The sequence below is a fragment of the Callorhinus ursinus genome, unplaced genomic scaffold (genome assembly GCF_003265705.2).
Source record: "Callorhinus ursinus isolate GAN/ISIS: 27379988/994484 unplaced genomic scaffold, GSC_fseal_2.0 scaffold12, whole genome shotgun sequence".
NCBI classification, from domain to species: Eukaryota; Metazoa; Chordata; class Mammalia; order Carnivora; family Otariidae; genus Callorhinus; species Callorhinus ursinus.
Window position 1 is genome coordinate 64,191,801 of NW_027397074.1, and position 17,654 is coordinate 64,209,454.

Below are 17,654 nucleotides of genomic sequence, written 5' to 3' on the forward strand. Positions count from 1 at the left end.
CAGCTCTTTGAAGTAAATCTATGATCTTATGTTAGTAATTTTCATCACTTAATAAATGATTTATATAGACTGTTTAAAGAAACAGAGAAACTTCAACCACAGAATGGTTTCTTAAAAAGGAAATAACATTATGGACTCAGATCACATATATAACATGCTAATCATTCACTGATTTATGCCCTCTAGGATATTACTCAGCAGTTAATTAAAAAAAAAAGGTGATTATTTAGGGTAAGGATGGCCTACACTTAGAATGGAACACACATTTCTTTTTCTAAAAGAAATGCAGAGATCAATTTACAGGGTTTTTTTGGACAGAGAGAGAGTTGGGATGGGAAGAAATGATGATGGGGAAAATAAATAGGGAATTTAATTTAGCAACTTTTTAAATTAAAAAAAGAGGACAACTTAATTCATTAAACTTAACACCTTATTAGTATCAGCAAATGAGAGAAAGAAACAAAGTTGACTGTGGAAGAGAGAGGAAAGAGAAACAAAAGGTAAGTTAAGAGTGGCAGATGTGGGAATGAGTGACACATAAGTGGCACAGATTCTAAGCTACAAGTTTGAAAATGACTCCATTAAAACCTGTTATTCACCGTGGCTATGGGCATTTTGACACTAATTCTTCCCACTAACAACTGTTCAAAATTCTTCAACTGTTCCTGAGAAACCTTTAGTCTAAACTAAAGGGGGAGAGGGAGCAGACAGCTTAATCACGTGGTAAGAAAAAGCTCTAGATACATTTTAAAGATCAGAGTTTTTTAAATCTGTGCTATGCCAATGTTTAAATGTTTTCATTCAATTAGCTGTGTTCCCTATCCACCATTCTCTTCCTAGCTAAAGTTTTGGTGATTGAGAAAGTTACCATAATTCCTTAGGTCACAAAATAATTTTCAATCAAAATCCCCTTCTTTCATCTTTATTTACTGCATAGAAAAATCTACCGTCCGTTACCTGTCTGAAGCCCCGCAGAGCAAATGTTCCTGTTGGAAATGACAGACTACATGTACTCTCAGAAGGAAGTATGTCAATGCAGGCAGTTTAGGTTCTAGAAAAGCGGTGAGCAAACTATTGCCCATGGGCCAAACCTAGTGTGTCCTATTTTTTGTAGAACTTTTTAAAGTGAAAAATGAGTTTTACATTTTTAAGTGGCTGGAAGAAAATCAAAATAATAATATTTGTGACACGTGAGAATTATATGAAATTCAAATTTCAGTGTCCCTAAATAAAGCTTTATAGAACACAACCATGCCCATTCAATTATGCATCGTCAATGCTGCTGCTTTTATGGCACAACACCAGAACTGAGTAGTTGTGACAGAGACCACATACCCTGCAAGCCTAAGATATTTACTATGTGGTCCTTTCAAAAAAACCAGTTTGCCCACTTCTGCCTCATCCAGTACAGAGATTTCTTTCCTTTTTCTGCAGAGTCGGATTTTCTACTAATCTAATTTTCAGAACACAGGAACTTTAGAATACAGTTTAGTTTTCATAAAGGTAATGGTCTGAACTTACCAAGGTGATTACAATTAGTTATAAGTAGGGTTTACTTCTCTATAGTTTGAAGATTTTTCTTTAAATTTTAAAGTAAATTTTATTCAGAAGTGAAGTCTAGAACAACAGCAAACATGTTGGAATATTCCACTTACATGAGGTTCTAGAACAGGCAAAATTAATCTACGGTGACAGAAATCAGATTGGTGATCTTTCTGAAAGGGGGACTAACTGGAAAGAGGCATGAGGGAACTTTCTGGGGTGATATTTCGATTACAGAAGTATGGGTTACACTGGTATAGGTATAAATGTGTGTGTTTTACTGTATGTAAAAATATCAGAAATTCAAAGGGTTAAAAATATGAATACCAAGAGAAAGAGCAAAAAGTGAAATAAAGACTTTCCAAGTTGTCTTATAAATTACTTTAAAAATTCCATTAGGACAGATAGTCTAAACTGAAAAGAAGAGATTACTTACAGATTTCAGCTGAATACCCTGTCGTATCTGGTCTAAAAGTGCATCCCTTCCAGAGCAGGATACCGGTCGACTGTTTTGTTCCACTTTTTTTAGCTGAGCACCCTCTCTAATTTGATCTAAAAGAGCTGCTTTGTTTCCTGCAGGAGTTGGAACTTGATGGTCACCATCAGAAGGGAGGCCAGGGGGAGGTGGTGGCCCCGGTGGAGGGGGTGGGGGTGGGGGCGGGGGCGGTGCTGCTGACCCCGCCAACGACAGAGGCGGAGGTGGTGGCGGAGGCCCTGCCGGTGCTGAAGAGGGCAGGGCTGGAGGTGGAGGAGGGTACATCCTATTTGGCGGCGGTGGAGGGACTCCCACACCTGGCCTGGACGGAGGCGGTGGTGGAGGTGCAGCTGTGGGAGCTCTAGACGGTGGTGGAGGAGGCGCACCTCTCCCCCTGGCAGGGGGGGGGGGAGGGCCTGAGCTATGCGGAGGGGGCGGAGGGGGAGGCGGCCCTCCCCTAGATGGTGGTGGAGGAGGTGGTGCTGAAATAAAAACAGAAAAAAAGAAAGCATACTTTTTCCCCCCCACAAACATCATACTGGAAAAAAAAACTTACTTCAACATATATAAAAAAAATTATAGGAGGAAAAAAAAGGCCTCATCTTTGTATCTTATTTTACAAAGATATGTGAGCACAGATGATATCATTCTATTTGGGAATACTCAACTTAAGAGCACCTTCTTGTCGTTTCTTGAAAAATATTAGCTAAAACTGTAGAATTTAGTTTTTAGGAATCAGCATCACTTCTGAAGGTAAGGGAATAAGCGCTTTCTTAAATAAAAATATCACAACAAAATTAAACACTTTGGTCAATTAGCATTATTTAACATTTTCATAAAAATTAATGGATACCTTCCCTCTTTAAAGAACTGAGTGTTAGTTATTTTATAAAATTAATTTACATTCAGAATTAAATAGCTGATGTAGCATAACATACCAGAGTTTATTCAAGTTAATCTGAGCTAAACCCAAACTGAATACTTTTTCTTTTAAAATTTTAAACCTTTGCCACCTTATGTTTATATTTTATGTCTTCTATTTTCTATACAAGATGGTCAGTAATTCTAGTGATGGCAGTAAGGGAGGCTTACTCAGGTGAAATATTCAACTACTTATTCAGAAGACACAACTAACTATTAAAAAATTAACAGAATTTCTACACACTGAAAAACCGAACTAAAGTTATTAATAAAATATTAAGACTATTCTGGTATTAATGATATTCACATTCTTTTTCTCCTTAAGTAAAAATGTAAGATATAACAAGGAAAAAATTCAAGGTACACATTTATTATATTTCTGGAGGCATGATTTTACCAACAGTATACACAAATTTACATAATAATGAACTTCATTACTTCTCCATTCATTTAAAGACTAGAGAGAAAAATTGACTATTTTTAGGAGTAGAGAAATCCTAGAATTCATAAAAACCATCTGTATTTACTGATATAAACTGTATCATTGAGGGATAGTTCTACAATCTTACAAAATACTAATGCCAACCCTAACTACAAATAACAAGTACCTTTAGATGTTCAATAATACAATGATACCAGAGAAGGGGAAAAAGCCCTCATTTCAAAGGAAATAGAAGGTATCTTCTAATTTAACTTGGGGCAATCATGGGAAATATGCTACCAAATATAAACATTAGATAAAATATGCAGAAAGACCAATACTCACAGGGTATTGTCTCCTTGCATACAAACTTTTAAAAGTAGAAATAATATATATCTGCAAACAGGAGAGTTACCCCACTTAGATGTCAGCCATCACAGAGGGAAGTTCCTATGATTTACATTCAAGGCACACTGGAGGTCTGAGTGTTGCAGCTAAGGTCCACCCAATTCTCTCACTGGATCCAAAGTGAGGAGACTTATTAAACTTGCTAAAAGCAAAGTCCTTTTCTAACATATTTTCTAGTAAAAGAGCAAAACCAGGAGGATATGACATAAATGTATTACATACACTCTGAATAGGGTCAGTACATCAAATCCTTCCAGCAATTTTTTTTTTAAGGTTTTTATTGGGGCGCCTGGGTGGCTCAGTCGTTAAGCATCTGCCTTCGGCTCAGGTCATGATCCTGGGGTCCTGGGATCGAGCCCCGCAATGGGCTCCCTGCTCAGCGGAAAGCCTGCTTCTCCCTCTCCCACTCCCCCTGCTTATGTTCCCTCTCTCACTGTGTCTTTCTCTGTCAAATAAATAAAAATCTTTTTTTTTTAAGATTTTTTATTTATTTGACAGAGAGACAGCAAGAGCAGGAACACAGGTAGGGGGAGTGGGAGAGGAAGAAGCAGGGTTCCTGCCAAGCAGGGAGCCCAATGCGGGGCTCGATCCCAGGACCCCAGGATCATGACCTGAGCCGAAGGCAGATGCTTAACGACTGAGCCACCCAGGCGCCCCTCCTTCCAGCATTTTTAATCAGTCTAAGGTTTATATTTCAAATAGTTATGATTTACTTGTTTGTTAATTAAGAGGAAAATACCCACCGTATCCTACTATAAAAAGTATTAGTAAATCATTTCTCATAGTCTCATTGAGGACTCTGAACCCACCATCTTTTTTATATGTAAAATAATCTATTTCTTCAGTAGAGAGAATAAAAGTTCTTTCGAACTTGTAGTAAGTACCTTTATTGGAATAATTTGCACTCTAGCTATTATTCATTGGAATGGACATTAAAACCATTGCCTAGGGGAAAGGAAGCCTTAACTGACTGTGTGTAAATTATTAACTGCATCCAGTTTGGGTACAGCACAAGTTCAGCATTTCTATGATCTTGAAATGTGACTGGAAAGATCTCTTTATTTTTATGAGGAAAATCTATTACCAACTTTCTATTTCTTTATAGTCTGTATTACTTCTATGTAAAAATAAATATGCAAAAAACATGCCTTATCCCAATGTAAAAATGTGAAAGAATTAAAAAAGGAGAGGAAAGGGCACAATGGGTGTTAGATGTTTCCATGCACAAATATGCCTGCTAAGCAGATACCACACAGACCAAGAGAAAATCTGATGGCCTAGAGACTTGCAAAACTCTATGAGTCACCACAAACACCAGCATCAGAATGACAATACTTCTTAGATTTCTAAAAAAGAAATAAAGTGAAAAATATGAAACAAAAGTTACAACCAATAAAACTTCTTACTATCAAAATTTAGTTAAAAAGGAAGACTGGCACTTACAGAAAAAAACCTTGTCTTGAGGTTATACTACAAAAAAAGCTCATATACTTAAAAATTATTATTATTGCAGATCAACATTAAGAATAATAGATAACTCTCTAGATATTTGACATTTACAGGTATTTTAGCAGAAATTATAAAGCAATATAAATATAACTAATATTTAAAAGAAATGTAGTATTATAGAATTCAGGAACCATTAAAGAACTGCTCTCATGTACTCTCATCAAAGTAAAGCAAACAGAAAAATGCTACTCAACACAAATTTAAATTTATGGGAATACTGACAACTCCCTGAGTAGAACCATATTTATTTATATTAAGTACCCCCTCCCTAACCCAAATTAATGTAAAAATCTAAGTATATCTTATTCAGGTTACTGAAATAATGCCAAGTGTGAAAAGCAATCACTAGGAATAAGTATAATAAGCAACAATAAAAACAATGGTGCTGTGGGTAAGAGGTGTTTTTAAAATATCCACGTAATTTCATTACAATTATCTAAAGTACAGATGAAATATGAGCTCAGACTCATACAGAAATAAATTAGTTTGAGTAGAGGACAAATAATCTCCCTGGATGTTTGGAAGCAGGATAAATGAACTCTAGCTTCTTTGAAAGTAAACATATCAAAGCATGCATAATTTAGAGCACTGGGTCAAATAACATCCCACATACATACCACTCCACTGTGGTGGACCTACACAGATTATTGAGTTAATGGCCTTCATTTTTTTTTTTTTTAAGATTTTATTTATTTTGGCGAGAGAGGGAGAGAGAGAGAGAGCGAGAGAGTGGGCACGAGCAGGGGGTGGGCAGACAGAGGAGCAGACTCTCCACTGAGCAGGGAGCCCGAAGTGGGACTCAATCCCAGGACCCTGGGATCATGACCTGAGCCGAAGGCAGATGCTTAACGACTGAGCCACCCAGGCACCAGAGTTAATGGCCTTCAAAAAACTGCACAGACACACAAAAAATATGTTGGAAATCACAAATCTACTACTTTTATAAACCTGATTACATAATTTTACAAAACAAGTTTCAAGAGATTTGATCAGTAGATTTTACTACATATATATAATATATATATATTTTTTTACAAAATATATTTTTAAGGTAACTTCATAAACTTCTCTAATTTTTTTTATACTTGTCCTTGCAGATGGATTACTACACATTATATGTTCTGCCTGGAAAACATTTCCTTAATAAATCATTAGTCTTTTTACTCTTCCTTTGAAAAAATTTACCTTCTATAAAATAATTCTTTGGTGTCTAAAAGATTCCACATTGGGAGTTAGGTTCTTGAGTATGACAAGAATTTAACTTTGTTCCCAAAGCATGTTTTTTTAATGCCTGTATATTTTTTTGTTTTAGGTAATTCAACTGAGGAGAGACTTTGCCTAATTTGATGCTTTAAAAGCAGCTAAAATAAAAAGCAATCACAATAAAGTTTAAAAAACAAACCCAATCAGGGTAATAGAATCAACTCTTAGTCACCGGAATTCAGGTTTGAGGGCAGATGTACGGATGGTCTAGTAAACGTCAAGAGTGATTTATAAACTTAAAAATTCAGAGAGCTCAGAGAGATGCCAGGCGACATCTAGTAGAGTAACGCCAAAGTGTGTGGTAACAGTGGACAAAAAGAGAGTCAAGGAACACACTAATAGTAAAAGTGACTCACTCTGGGAGCATTTAAAAACAACAATGGTGCTATGCCCAAGGTGTTTTTATTAAAAATCTATTCTGGAGATGTAATTTTTTCAAAAAATAAGAAATTAGCATCACACTAGTTTCATTAAACCTAACAGTGTGTTTCTACAATAGCAGTTACTGACTATATACTTGTTTAAGTATCTGTTTCCACACTAGACTGTAAGATTTCTGAGGACAGAAAATGTTTATTTACATCTAAATATCCTGAGTGAAGACAAGTGCTGACATAATAATGTTTACTGAATATATGAATGAATGAAAGACCGAATGAACATCAGTAGTGAAAAAGATACAGGTAAGTCAAACCCCTAATTTAAAATGACAGTTAAATTCTTCAGAAGAATGCTTTAACTAGAGCTTTTGTTCCAGTACACAAAAACTAGGAAGAAGAAAAGCATGCCCAAATGAATAAGGTGGCAAAGAAGAGTTTTTAATAAGAAAAACCTTATCAAATTTTTAAGTTATATCAAAATAATGCAAAGCAGCCAGGCCAAGCTACTTATCTATAAATTCAAATATTCTGCTTAAGGAAAGTTCACATGAATGTGTGTAGCTGTCTTCCATGAAACTGACCTCAAAAGATTCACAAGGAAAAAAAGATTTGAATGCCTGAATAGAAAAAAAAAAAAAGTTACCTTGCCTTCTTAGTTCATTTTTAACAGCTTCTACACCTCCTGTTTTTTCAATGAAGTCATATATAACTTTTGATGTTTCTCGGTCTTTAAGTTGTGCCTCTGAGATTCCACACATATCAAAAAGATTCTTCAATTCTGGATCCAAATTATTCAGCTACAACAGATAAAGTAACTGTTAACTATAAAATCTATCCCAATTTTTAAAAATAAGCATGATCAAATTCAAATTTAGTTCTCACCTGTGCCCTTTATGAAATTATTTTAAATTTATACAATTTTAACATGGTCATTTATAAGCCAACTAAACTTTCTTATTTAAAAAACAGAAAAGATAAGAACAAAGAATAAATTTTTCTTTTTTTGTTCCCTATCTTCAAAAAGAAGGCATCTCATTTAGAGTTTTACTAACCCATTCCTGATTCAGACATCTCCAGTGTTCACCTGTTAACTAAATAAGATTTAGGTATAATCACAAATAAACAAAAAAAAGTAAGTCAACTTGAAAATTTGAAGAAAGGACCTCCTTATAACTTCAGCATCCTGTACAGAGCCCAACATAAAGAAGCATCCAATAAATGTTGTGGAGTTAACATTGTAGTTAATAACAAAAAAACCCAGAAGGATTTCTGACCCACAATCACAAATAATATTTCTCTTCAAAATAATTTTTCCAAATCCTGGTTATCTGTCAAATGTGAAATACATATTACTTAAGCAACCAAAATAGATTAAAAATGTTAAAAATGCTTATTTTTGCCAGCAGTTGCCTACCTTGCTCATAGTGCTAAAAATTAAATGACAAAACTGCCCAAAAGAATAGAATGAAAAGATTTAGATAATTTAACAACTGGATATTCAGAATTTGGTTATAGTACTTTCCAGTAATTTGGTATACATTCCTCTAAAATGATCAGTTAGCAGAAATAATTTTCTTCTCTTGGCTGGCAACACACAAGAATTTTATATTACAGTATATAAGATTTTATCTATCTACCTATCTATCTATGAGAGAGAGAGAGCAAGCAGGTGAGCAGCAGAGGGAAAGGGAGAGAGAGAATCCTGAGCAGACTCTGGCTGAGTGCAGAGCTGACACGGGGTTCGATCTCACGACCCTTAGATCATGACCTGAGCCGAAACCAAGAGTCAGGCTGAGCCATTCAGGCACCCCTGTATTACAGTACATAAGTACTGTATACTCCAAGGAGTATAAAACCTTTGTCTTTACAGACATAGCCATAAATGACAGAACAATACTAAGGTTTCCAACCTCAGTGGTATATATACATAAATACATTCAAATAAATGCTAGAATTCACAAAAATGAATAATAAAAATCTATCCATAGGGCACAGCATTACCACATATTTAGAGCAATAATATTTATGGCTTGAAAAGACACTTACATCAAAGCCAGTATTCGGATCCCAACCAACATGTCCAATGTGCCTAAAGAAGTAGACCAAAAATACATATAAATAAAAAATAGAAAATACATAAAAAGCATTTAAAACATAAAATATATGAACTCCAATCCAACCAATAAATTTTGGGCCTGAACTAATAGTTCTCACATACATACCCATATTCAGGTAAAAAACTGTGTGAGGAGTCAGGAGGCCAGATTAAAACCGAGTTTTAACATTTTTGCACAATCTTTCTGAGCATCCATTTCCTCAACTGTCAAACTAGCAGAAGAATATAAGCATATATACATGAGAGGATACGAACTTTGTAATGAGCTAATAAATGATGTATATGAAAATGCTTAAAATATGTCAAATAAATACCAAAAGTTTGATGCCTACTACAGACTAAATGTTTGTGTCCCCTAAAAATTCCTATATTGAGACTTAATCCCCAATGTGATGGTATTTGGAGGTAAGGATTTAGGGAGGTGATTAGGTTTTGAGGGTGGATTCCTCAAGAATGGGATTAGTGCCCTTTAAAAAAAGGCCCCCAGAGAGTTCTCTTACCCTCTTCCTCTTTTTTTTTTTTTAAAGATTTTATTTATTTGATAGAGAGAGCACAAGCAGAGAGAGAGGGAAAAGCAGGCTCCCTGCTGAGCAAGGAGCCCAATGAGGGACTTGATCCCAGGACCCTGGGATCATGACCCGAGCCGAAGGCAGCCGTTTAGTCAACTGAGCCACCCAAACGTCCCTCTTGCCCTCTTCCAACATGTGAGGAAGACAGCTAGAAGACAGCTGTCTATTAATCAGGCAGTGGAACCTCACTAAATTTTGCCTGCCTCTTCCCAATCTCCAGAACTATAGAAATAAATTTCTGTTGTTTATAAGCCACTCAGTCTATGGTATTCTGTTATAGCAGCCCAAATGGACTAACACAGTGCATCTAGGCAATTTCCAAATACCATTTATAGGGAAAAAGTGAGAAATCATTATGTCCAACAGTTATTTAAAGAAACAACTTAATCTGATTTTTCTTTCCTGATGAGTAGAAGGGTAAATAAACTGTAAGATGCACAGGAAGTCTACTGAGCAATAGCCTTAAAAAAACAAAAACAAAAACACATACACACACAAAAAAACCCAACTCCAAAAAAATCTATAGCAAAAAAAGTATGCAAGTGATAAATGCAAGGGTCCTCCCAAAAAAGAAAACAAAATTTTCTAACAAGGTAAAAACCAAGAGCAGCAGTGAGTAAATGAAAAGATAAGAAAAACAAAAGAACTCTCTTACTGGAAATTGCTTGGTGTTCCAATATCTGCCTTGGTTAATCTCTTCTTTTTAGCTTTTCCTTTTTTCTTTTCTTTGGTATGGGAGATATTGTTGACTTGTGGACCATAAAATCTATTGGTTGTGATTTCTGGATTTTTTATGTCAACTGTTGCCATGGGTAGATTAGGACCTGCAAAACAATATGAAAAGGATATAATTTAAGATAACAATTACATTCATAATTTATAATTTAAATATCTTTCTCTGAAGTAGGACCACTTCACTAATTTAAATTTTAAAGTTGCATGTTAATTTTTTATAAAATAATGGATAAAGTACTGCCAAAATTTCAAAAGCCTATAATAAATTCTTAAACACATTAGCATAGATGGTATTTCAAAGAGAACGTATATTTTTGTAACGTTAAATCTCATGGAAAATAAAAATTTTCAATAAGAATTTAAATTTAATTGGTGCAAATCCCTTAAATTTTGACTATAATAGCCTTACACACAACCCATTACTTGTTGGTAAAGTGGTATATATGACATAACAAGCATAATAAAACTTAAAAAGAGCATATACTTTTTTTTTTTTAATCTGACACAGAAATGTAGTCTTACTTCTTTGTTTCAACTTTATTAGTCCATAAGGGAAAAAAAGTACTTATACAATTATTACTACTATTTTTTCCAAAACTACCATATGTAAGTCCAATAATATTTTCCCTATCAGTATACATACACTTTGACTTTGGAAGTACAGGGCTCAAAAATGAGATGGAAAAATTCTCAAAACACTCATCTTCCACAAGAATCAATAGTGAAAATCTCCAGCATCTTCAGATATTAATAATAGCACCTTTAGGAGTGACACTAAATATAATATACAAAACCTGTTTCATAATCCACAAAAATATCCTTGGCTTTAAAAGCATGACAGTCTAAATGAAATGTATTCAATTTAAAAATTCCTTATAAATTTAACTAAATGGCATCACATGTTCCTTAGAGAGTCCATTTTAATATAGGATTCTCTGACAAAATCTCTTATTAGAAAATTCCTCTGAGATGAGTACATTAATGACAACTTTCAAAATGGTGTATAAAATGCAACCACTATTGCGCAGAGAAACAGTTAACACAGCAGGCCCGAGACTGCCATCCTTAGAAAGGGCTGCTTGTAAGATTTGCTCTGAGCTGGCATCTGGAAACTGGGATTGCAAGAGGGTTTTTATCATTCTCTGATAAGATGGGCTCATTGTGCCTCAACGATCTGTGCTAACAATGTGCTTAGTGCTAAACACCTGCTTTCCTTCTGGGAGTCTAGTATCTTGGTATGTGCTAGAAAGAGGAGGACTACGTGAGTAACCCCCAATAAACTCTGGGCACTGAGTCCCTAATGAGTTTCTCTTTTAGACAACATTTACCATGTGTTTTAACAACTTACTACTGGAGGAATTATGTGCATTCCCCACGACTCCAATGGGAGAAGACTACGGCAAAGTTGTATGTGGTTTCCCTCAGACTAACCCGATATGCCTTTCCCTTTGTTGATTTTGTTTTATATCCTTTCACTGTTGTAAATCTTTGCCATGAGTATCCCACTATATGTCTGGTCCTGTTGAGTCCTTCTAGCAAATCAGCTGTGGGGTGGTCTTGAGGACCCCTGACACAATCATAGAATGGAAAACAGAAATCCCAAGAAATTACAGGCTAATGTATATTAGGTGATAACTAAATGCTATTTTGACTGTATTTCTTCAACTGCATTAAAAACCTCAAATGTAGCCTATTCATTAAAGTTATATGAAAGAACAATGTTTATCTAAATGGGTAAATTATATATAACCCATGTTCTCTCTTTCAACTCTACTATTCAAGATGATATAGAGCTAAAATAAATTTACAAAAGCCACCTACCACTTTATCGGACAAGTAAACAATTTGGAAAGATTTGTATTTTTAATATCACCAAAATTCAGCTATTTTCCCTCCATATTCAAAGTCTACTTACATGTAAGTGTCTAAAAGTTCTATTTGTATTTTCATATAAAATTCCATGGGAAGTTGCTCATATCGGCAAGAAATAAAGAAACTGTTATTTGAAAAAAATGGAAGCTAGTGAATAACATGGATAAGACCATTAAAATACGCTGATTCAGTGTCAAGGAATAATAAAAATGACTGGATCAAAAGTTAAAGGTTAGTTATGCAATACAGAAGGCTTATGAAATAGTTGATAAAGGCTGGATTTTCAAATTTGTTCAGGTATCAGATTTCAGTGTTTACTAGTTTCACAAAGTAAGGGACTTATTGAGAATACCCAGAACTCAAGTATTGGAGGGTTAAATTGGTGCCACACTCAAAGGCTTATCTACTGATCTGTTTTTACTTCTCTTCCTTTCTTTTCTGCCTTCCCTCTTATTATTTAGCTTTACAAATCAGTATCAGCAACACCATCCATGGTAAGATGCCGCAAAACACTACTTACTCTTATCTTTATACTTAATAGAATTTAAGAATTAGCTTAAGACAGATTTAGGAGTATCAGAATGAGGCACTCTCCTTATACATTACCACCCCTCCAGAAACAGGTGTTCAAAGAGCAACTATAAAGAAGCAACCAGATTCACCATTTAAAAAATAACAAAACTATTATTAGTTTTTAGAAAAAAACAAAGATGAAAATATTTTTATGCTGCTTTAGGTTATATAAAAGTTATTATTATACCATGGATTTTTAAATGGTAATAGAATTGGGTAAAGTGAAGTTTAATAGTTTAAATTATCCAAGCTAATAAATTCTTTTCTGGGAAATTTAATAAAGTTAAGATTCTTGTAAGCCTGATTCATAACTCACTAGAGAAAATAATTCAGCCATCTCTGAAGAAAGTTTAAGGATAAAGAAGACAGGAACAAGATATAAGTGGTATGTGGAATGAATAACAAAGTTTAACTCATACTGCAGTCAGACTGTTTTCCCTCCTCCCTCTACCCCAAAAGGAGGTGTGGATATATTGTTACTGCCACGCAGTTTATAAAGCCTTTGAATTAGCTATTTAGTGTCATTACACATGAATTTCATTAGTACTGGTTAAAACATTACTTAAGTCTATACAGGAAAATTCAAATTATACAGATATACAGAAAATTAGTATTAGCTGAGATATCAAAGTGTTTTTCTACACTTTTCATCTTATAGATAAAAACTAAGGATGAGAAGAGTCAGGTGACCTGTCTAAAGTCACACAATTAGTGACAAAAGCAAAGGTGAACTCTGTATCTTGGTTCCTAGTCTACTACCCTATTAACTACTACTGTACTTTTTACACTAAAGTCAAACCATAAAGTGATTGATAATGCTAATGTTACCAATGTTATATCATTTCCTTACCAATCAGTTCTCTCAATTTGTATAGTTCAACAGTTCATCATTCAATAAATATATCAAAATTTAGAAAAAAAATTCCTACATAATCATGGGATTTAGGTTCTTGGTTATTTCTGTTGACAACAGTCATTTACCTTAGAGTTTGAAGATGTTTGGAAATAAGTTTAAAACGGTGTTCTAAAGCCCAATTAAATATTTGTTTCAAAAGTGACAACCTGTGTAAGGCACAGGGTCATTTTTTAATAAGGTTTATGGAAGATCTGGTAATACAGATACTCTTAAATCACTTCTAGTAAAAATTAATTTAATTATTCCATTTATGAAATTGTACTCTTCCTAAGAACATATACTAAGTAAATATATAATGGAAGGGGCTGTTTCCCTTCTTTAAAAAAAAAAAAACAAAAAACAGTCAAATGACAAATCACCATTTTCTGATTAAAGACAACTGTCACAGAAAAGGCTTTTTAATATTCTCACTGAACAGCATTTCTAGTTAATCTTTAGAACTAAAAGAACAAACTAAAGTCTTCCCCTTAATTACATAAAAAGCAGAGAACTCTCACCAAGGTAAAATAGTTGAGAAACAGGTGGCCCAGAGGCCTCTGATGTCAAGCAGTCATGAAGCTGAGAACAAATCATTGGAAAGCGTCTAAGCTAAAAGGTGAGACTGACCAATAAAGAAAAAAGAAAGATGTATGGATTAGGAGTTAGTGAGGAAGACACTGAATTGCATTTCAGGAATATATGTTACTTCTACATAAAGTGTCTTTTTAATAGTTACAATTTGACAAAGTCTACTAAACTGATAATCCAAATGCGGATTTAAGACAAAGCACCTGCATGGACACAGCAAGATGGTTAAGGTGTCCACTGTGCCTGATAGTGTACCAAGTGCAGAAAAGTAATATGCTGCCCTCAAAACAGCAGTCTCCACATAGTGGGGAGAGCAAGACAAATGACTGCACTGCAGGAAAAAAATATGAAAACTTCTATTAATTATTTCATCCTTTATTGTGTATGTAGTATGTTAATACCATATTATATGTATATTTTATAAGGAAATACACAAATGCTGGCAATATATGCCATATAATTTTGCCTTTTAATGATACTATTTTTTTAAACTCTAATTTAATGAAAAGAAGTTTGGGATCACTGTGCTGAAGGGTTAAAACTACAGATCTAAAGATTTAAAACCAAGAGCAATCACAGAGAAAGAAACTCTAATTACGAGTACCTCTCCTACTAGGAGTAATAAAATTGCAAGACACCACTGTCACATAAAGAATATCCAAATTCAGGGCGCCTGGGTGGCTCAGTTGGTTAGGCGACTGCTTTCGGCTCAGGTCATGATCCTGGAGTCCCGGGATCGAGTCCCGCATCGGGCTCCCTGCTCGGCGGGGAGTCTGCTTCTCCCTCTGGCCCTCTTCCCTCTCATGCTATCTCTCATTCTCTCTCTCTCTCTCAAATAAATAAATAAAAATCTTAAAAAAAAAAAAAAGAATATCCAAATTCATGAGGTACCTGGTAGCTCAGTTGGTTAACTGTCAGACTCTTGGTTTGGGCTCAGGTCATGACCTCAGCAGAGTCGGCTTGTCCCTCTCTCCCTCCCCCTCTGCTCCTCCTCCCACTCAGAGCTCACTCTCTCTCTCTCAAATAAATAAATAACATCTTAAAAAAAAAAAGAATATCCAAATTCTGTGTATTCATGGATTAGGTGCCTCTTCAGAAGTACATTTTATATGTACTGAAAACTCCGTACAGTATTTATATTGTTAACTTTAATTATATTATTTATACAACATCTACACTTTAAAATCTCAGGTTACTTTTCCCAAAGATGCCACTTCTAGGAAGCCTTCCCCACTGGTACTCAACACATGCTTACAGAATGCAGAATAATAAATTCAAAAAGGATTAAAATATTGAGCATGAAACAAGGGAAAAAAATTCTAACACTGCTGTAAGAGTTCACAGATGAAGGACTTCTGACTCAGCTGCTTCTGCTTCCTTTGCCTCTGCCTCATATCAGCTGTGTAACTTAAGGCATGTTATTTACCCAGTCTAGGTCTCAGTTTCTCCTTCAAAATCTTATGGACATAGCATAGTGATTAAGGGGCCAGGCTGTGGAGTTAGACTGCTTGAGACTGAATCCTGCTCTACCACTTACTAGTTTTGTGACCCTAAGCAAGTTACCCACCTTTGCCCCTGTTTGCTCTTCTATAAAATGGGGATAACAGCAGCCATTTCATAAGACTGCTGGACAGTGCGTGGCTGGTAGTAAATGATCATTACATAGTAGCTGCTAAAAAAATTATTGCTGTCATTGTCTTCATCATAACCAGTATTTAGTTATACTATGCTAAATACTTTGATTACTTTGTTTAATCTCCACTGCAGTCCTATAAAAAAGTATTAAAATTTCCACTTAAAAGACACAAAGTATATAATACTTGGCACAAGGTAAGTCTTACTGAAGGTAGTCATTTTTTAAAAAAATTATAATAAGGTAAATAATCCAAAATTTAATACAGCAATATTTGGTTCATGTTTTTATAACAGGAAAACAAATTTAAGGACAAAATCAGAAATATATCTGATTAAGAGAAACAAACCCTAACAATCACCAATAGCTGTCACATATTGTTTGTTTCCTGGAATAAGCTATCTAAATTCTAATGAGAGGATATGAGATGTTTAAAAAAAAAAAAAAGCCATATTTTCCATTATAATTAAGGTTCCTGGAGCAATGGTTCCTTACCTCCACAGGGTCAGGGACGCAATTTAAATGCGATGAAAGCTCTGCATCCTCTCTCCCCAGAGAAAATATATACACTTAAGAATTTAGCACACTATTTCAGGGAGGGTTTATGGAGTCCAGGATGAGAATCTCTGCCCTAAAGATTTGGGACTTTGTCCTTTCTATTTTGGAATTCCCTTTTATTTTGGAATGTACACCTTTCTGGTATACATGTTTTTGTTTTTTTTAAATGAATTCTCAATACTTCAAGTGCTCATCATCAAATTAAGGAGGGTAATATACAGCTACTATTACTTCTAAACACACCATTAAAGTCAGTGCTCATGAAACAGAGGCTAGTTTCATATTACCAGTGTGAAATAATATTTCAAAAGAAAAAAACAAATCTTAAAGTAAAAAGGGAACAAGTATGCTACACAAAATTTACCACCTTTAAGGAAGATATTAAGTCAAGATTATACAGTTTCTAAACTTAACCAATTGTCAATATAGAATGAAGATGTAATAGTGATCTTCACCCTACATAGTCCTCCTTCATCCTATAAAAAAGCCAAAGAATAGTACATTTCTAAGACTCATCTTTGTTATTTTAAAATGACACAATAAACTACAGTATTTGATCACAGATATTAAATATTAAGTATTAATGTATGATACATGTTTCTAAAAGGATTAAACAACCATCCAAAATCTTCTAGATCAATAATTTGTATCAAAGAGCTTACCATTTGGGGGGTCTCGTCTCTTTTCTGTTAGAAAATAAATTAAAATAGTATTATTAGACATATGCAATATAAAAATCACCAGAAAAAATTAATTCACCTAAACTGTCTTATTCCTAAATCAATGCATAAGTGGCTAAGAAAGGTTTCTCTTAGGAACTGACATCTGAATAAAATAAGAGAGGGAACAACATATTTAAAGGCCCTAAGAAGGGAACAGCATGAAGGAACATCATGAAGCTTGGAGTAGAGTGAGCCAACAGAAGAGTAAAAGGAGATAAGTCAGAAGGAGACCCAGGATTTACCACAAAGATACAAATGTAGGGATCCGAAGGGGTACGTGCACCCCAATGTTTATAGCAGCAATGTCCACAATAGTCAAACTGTGGAAAGAGCCAAGATGTCCATCGACAGATGAATGGATAAAGAAGAGGTGGTATATATACACAATGGAATATTATGCAGCCATCAAAAGGAATGAGATCTTGCCATTTGCAATGACGTAGATGGAACTGGAGGGTGTTATGCTGAGTGAAA

General features: G+C 34.7%; 1 protein-coding gene across 3 annotated transcripts in view; it reads right to left on the bottom strand.

Moving 5' to 3' along the window:
* The window catches only part of WASL (WASP like actin nucleation promoting factor), an 86,622-nt gene that overhangs the window by 26,860 nt on the left and 42,108 nt on the right, over positions 1 to 17,654 (bottom strand). For all 3 annotated transcript variants that reach the window (XM_073899144.1, XM_025865772.2, XM_025865774.2), the window contains exons 5-9: positions 17,121 to 17,144; positions 10,260 to 10,428; positions 8,966 to 9,008; positions 7,563 to 7,716; positions 1,979 to 2,499 (exon numbers count right to left, since the gene is read on the bottom strand). In XM_073899144.1, the coding sequence (XP_073755245.1) occupies positions 1,979 to 2,499; positions 7,563 to 7,716; positions 8,966 to 9,008; positions 10,260 to 10,428; positions 17,121 to 17,144 (911 nt within the window). The remainder of the gene's footprint in view (positions 1 to 1,978; positions 2,500 to 7,562; positions 7,717 to 8,965; positions 9,009 to 10,259; positions 10,429 to 17,120; positions 17,145 to 17,654) is intronic.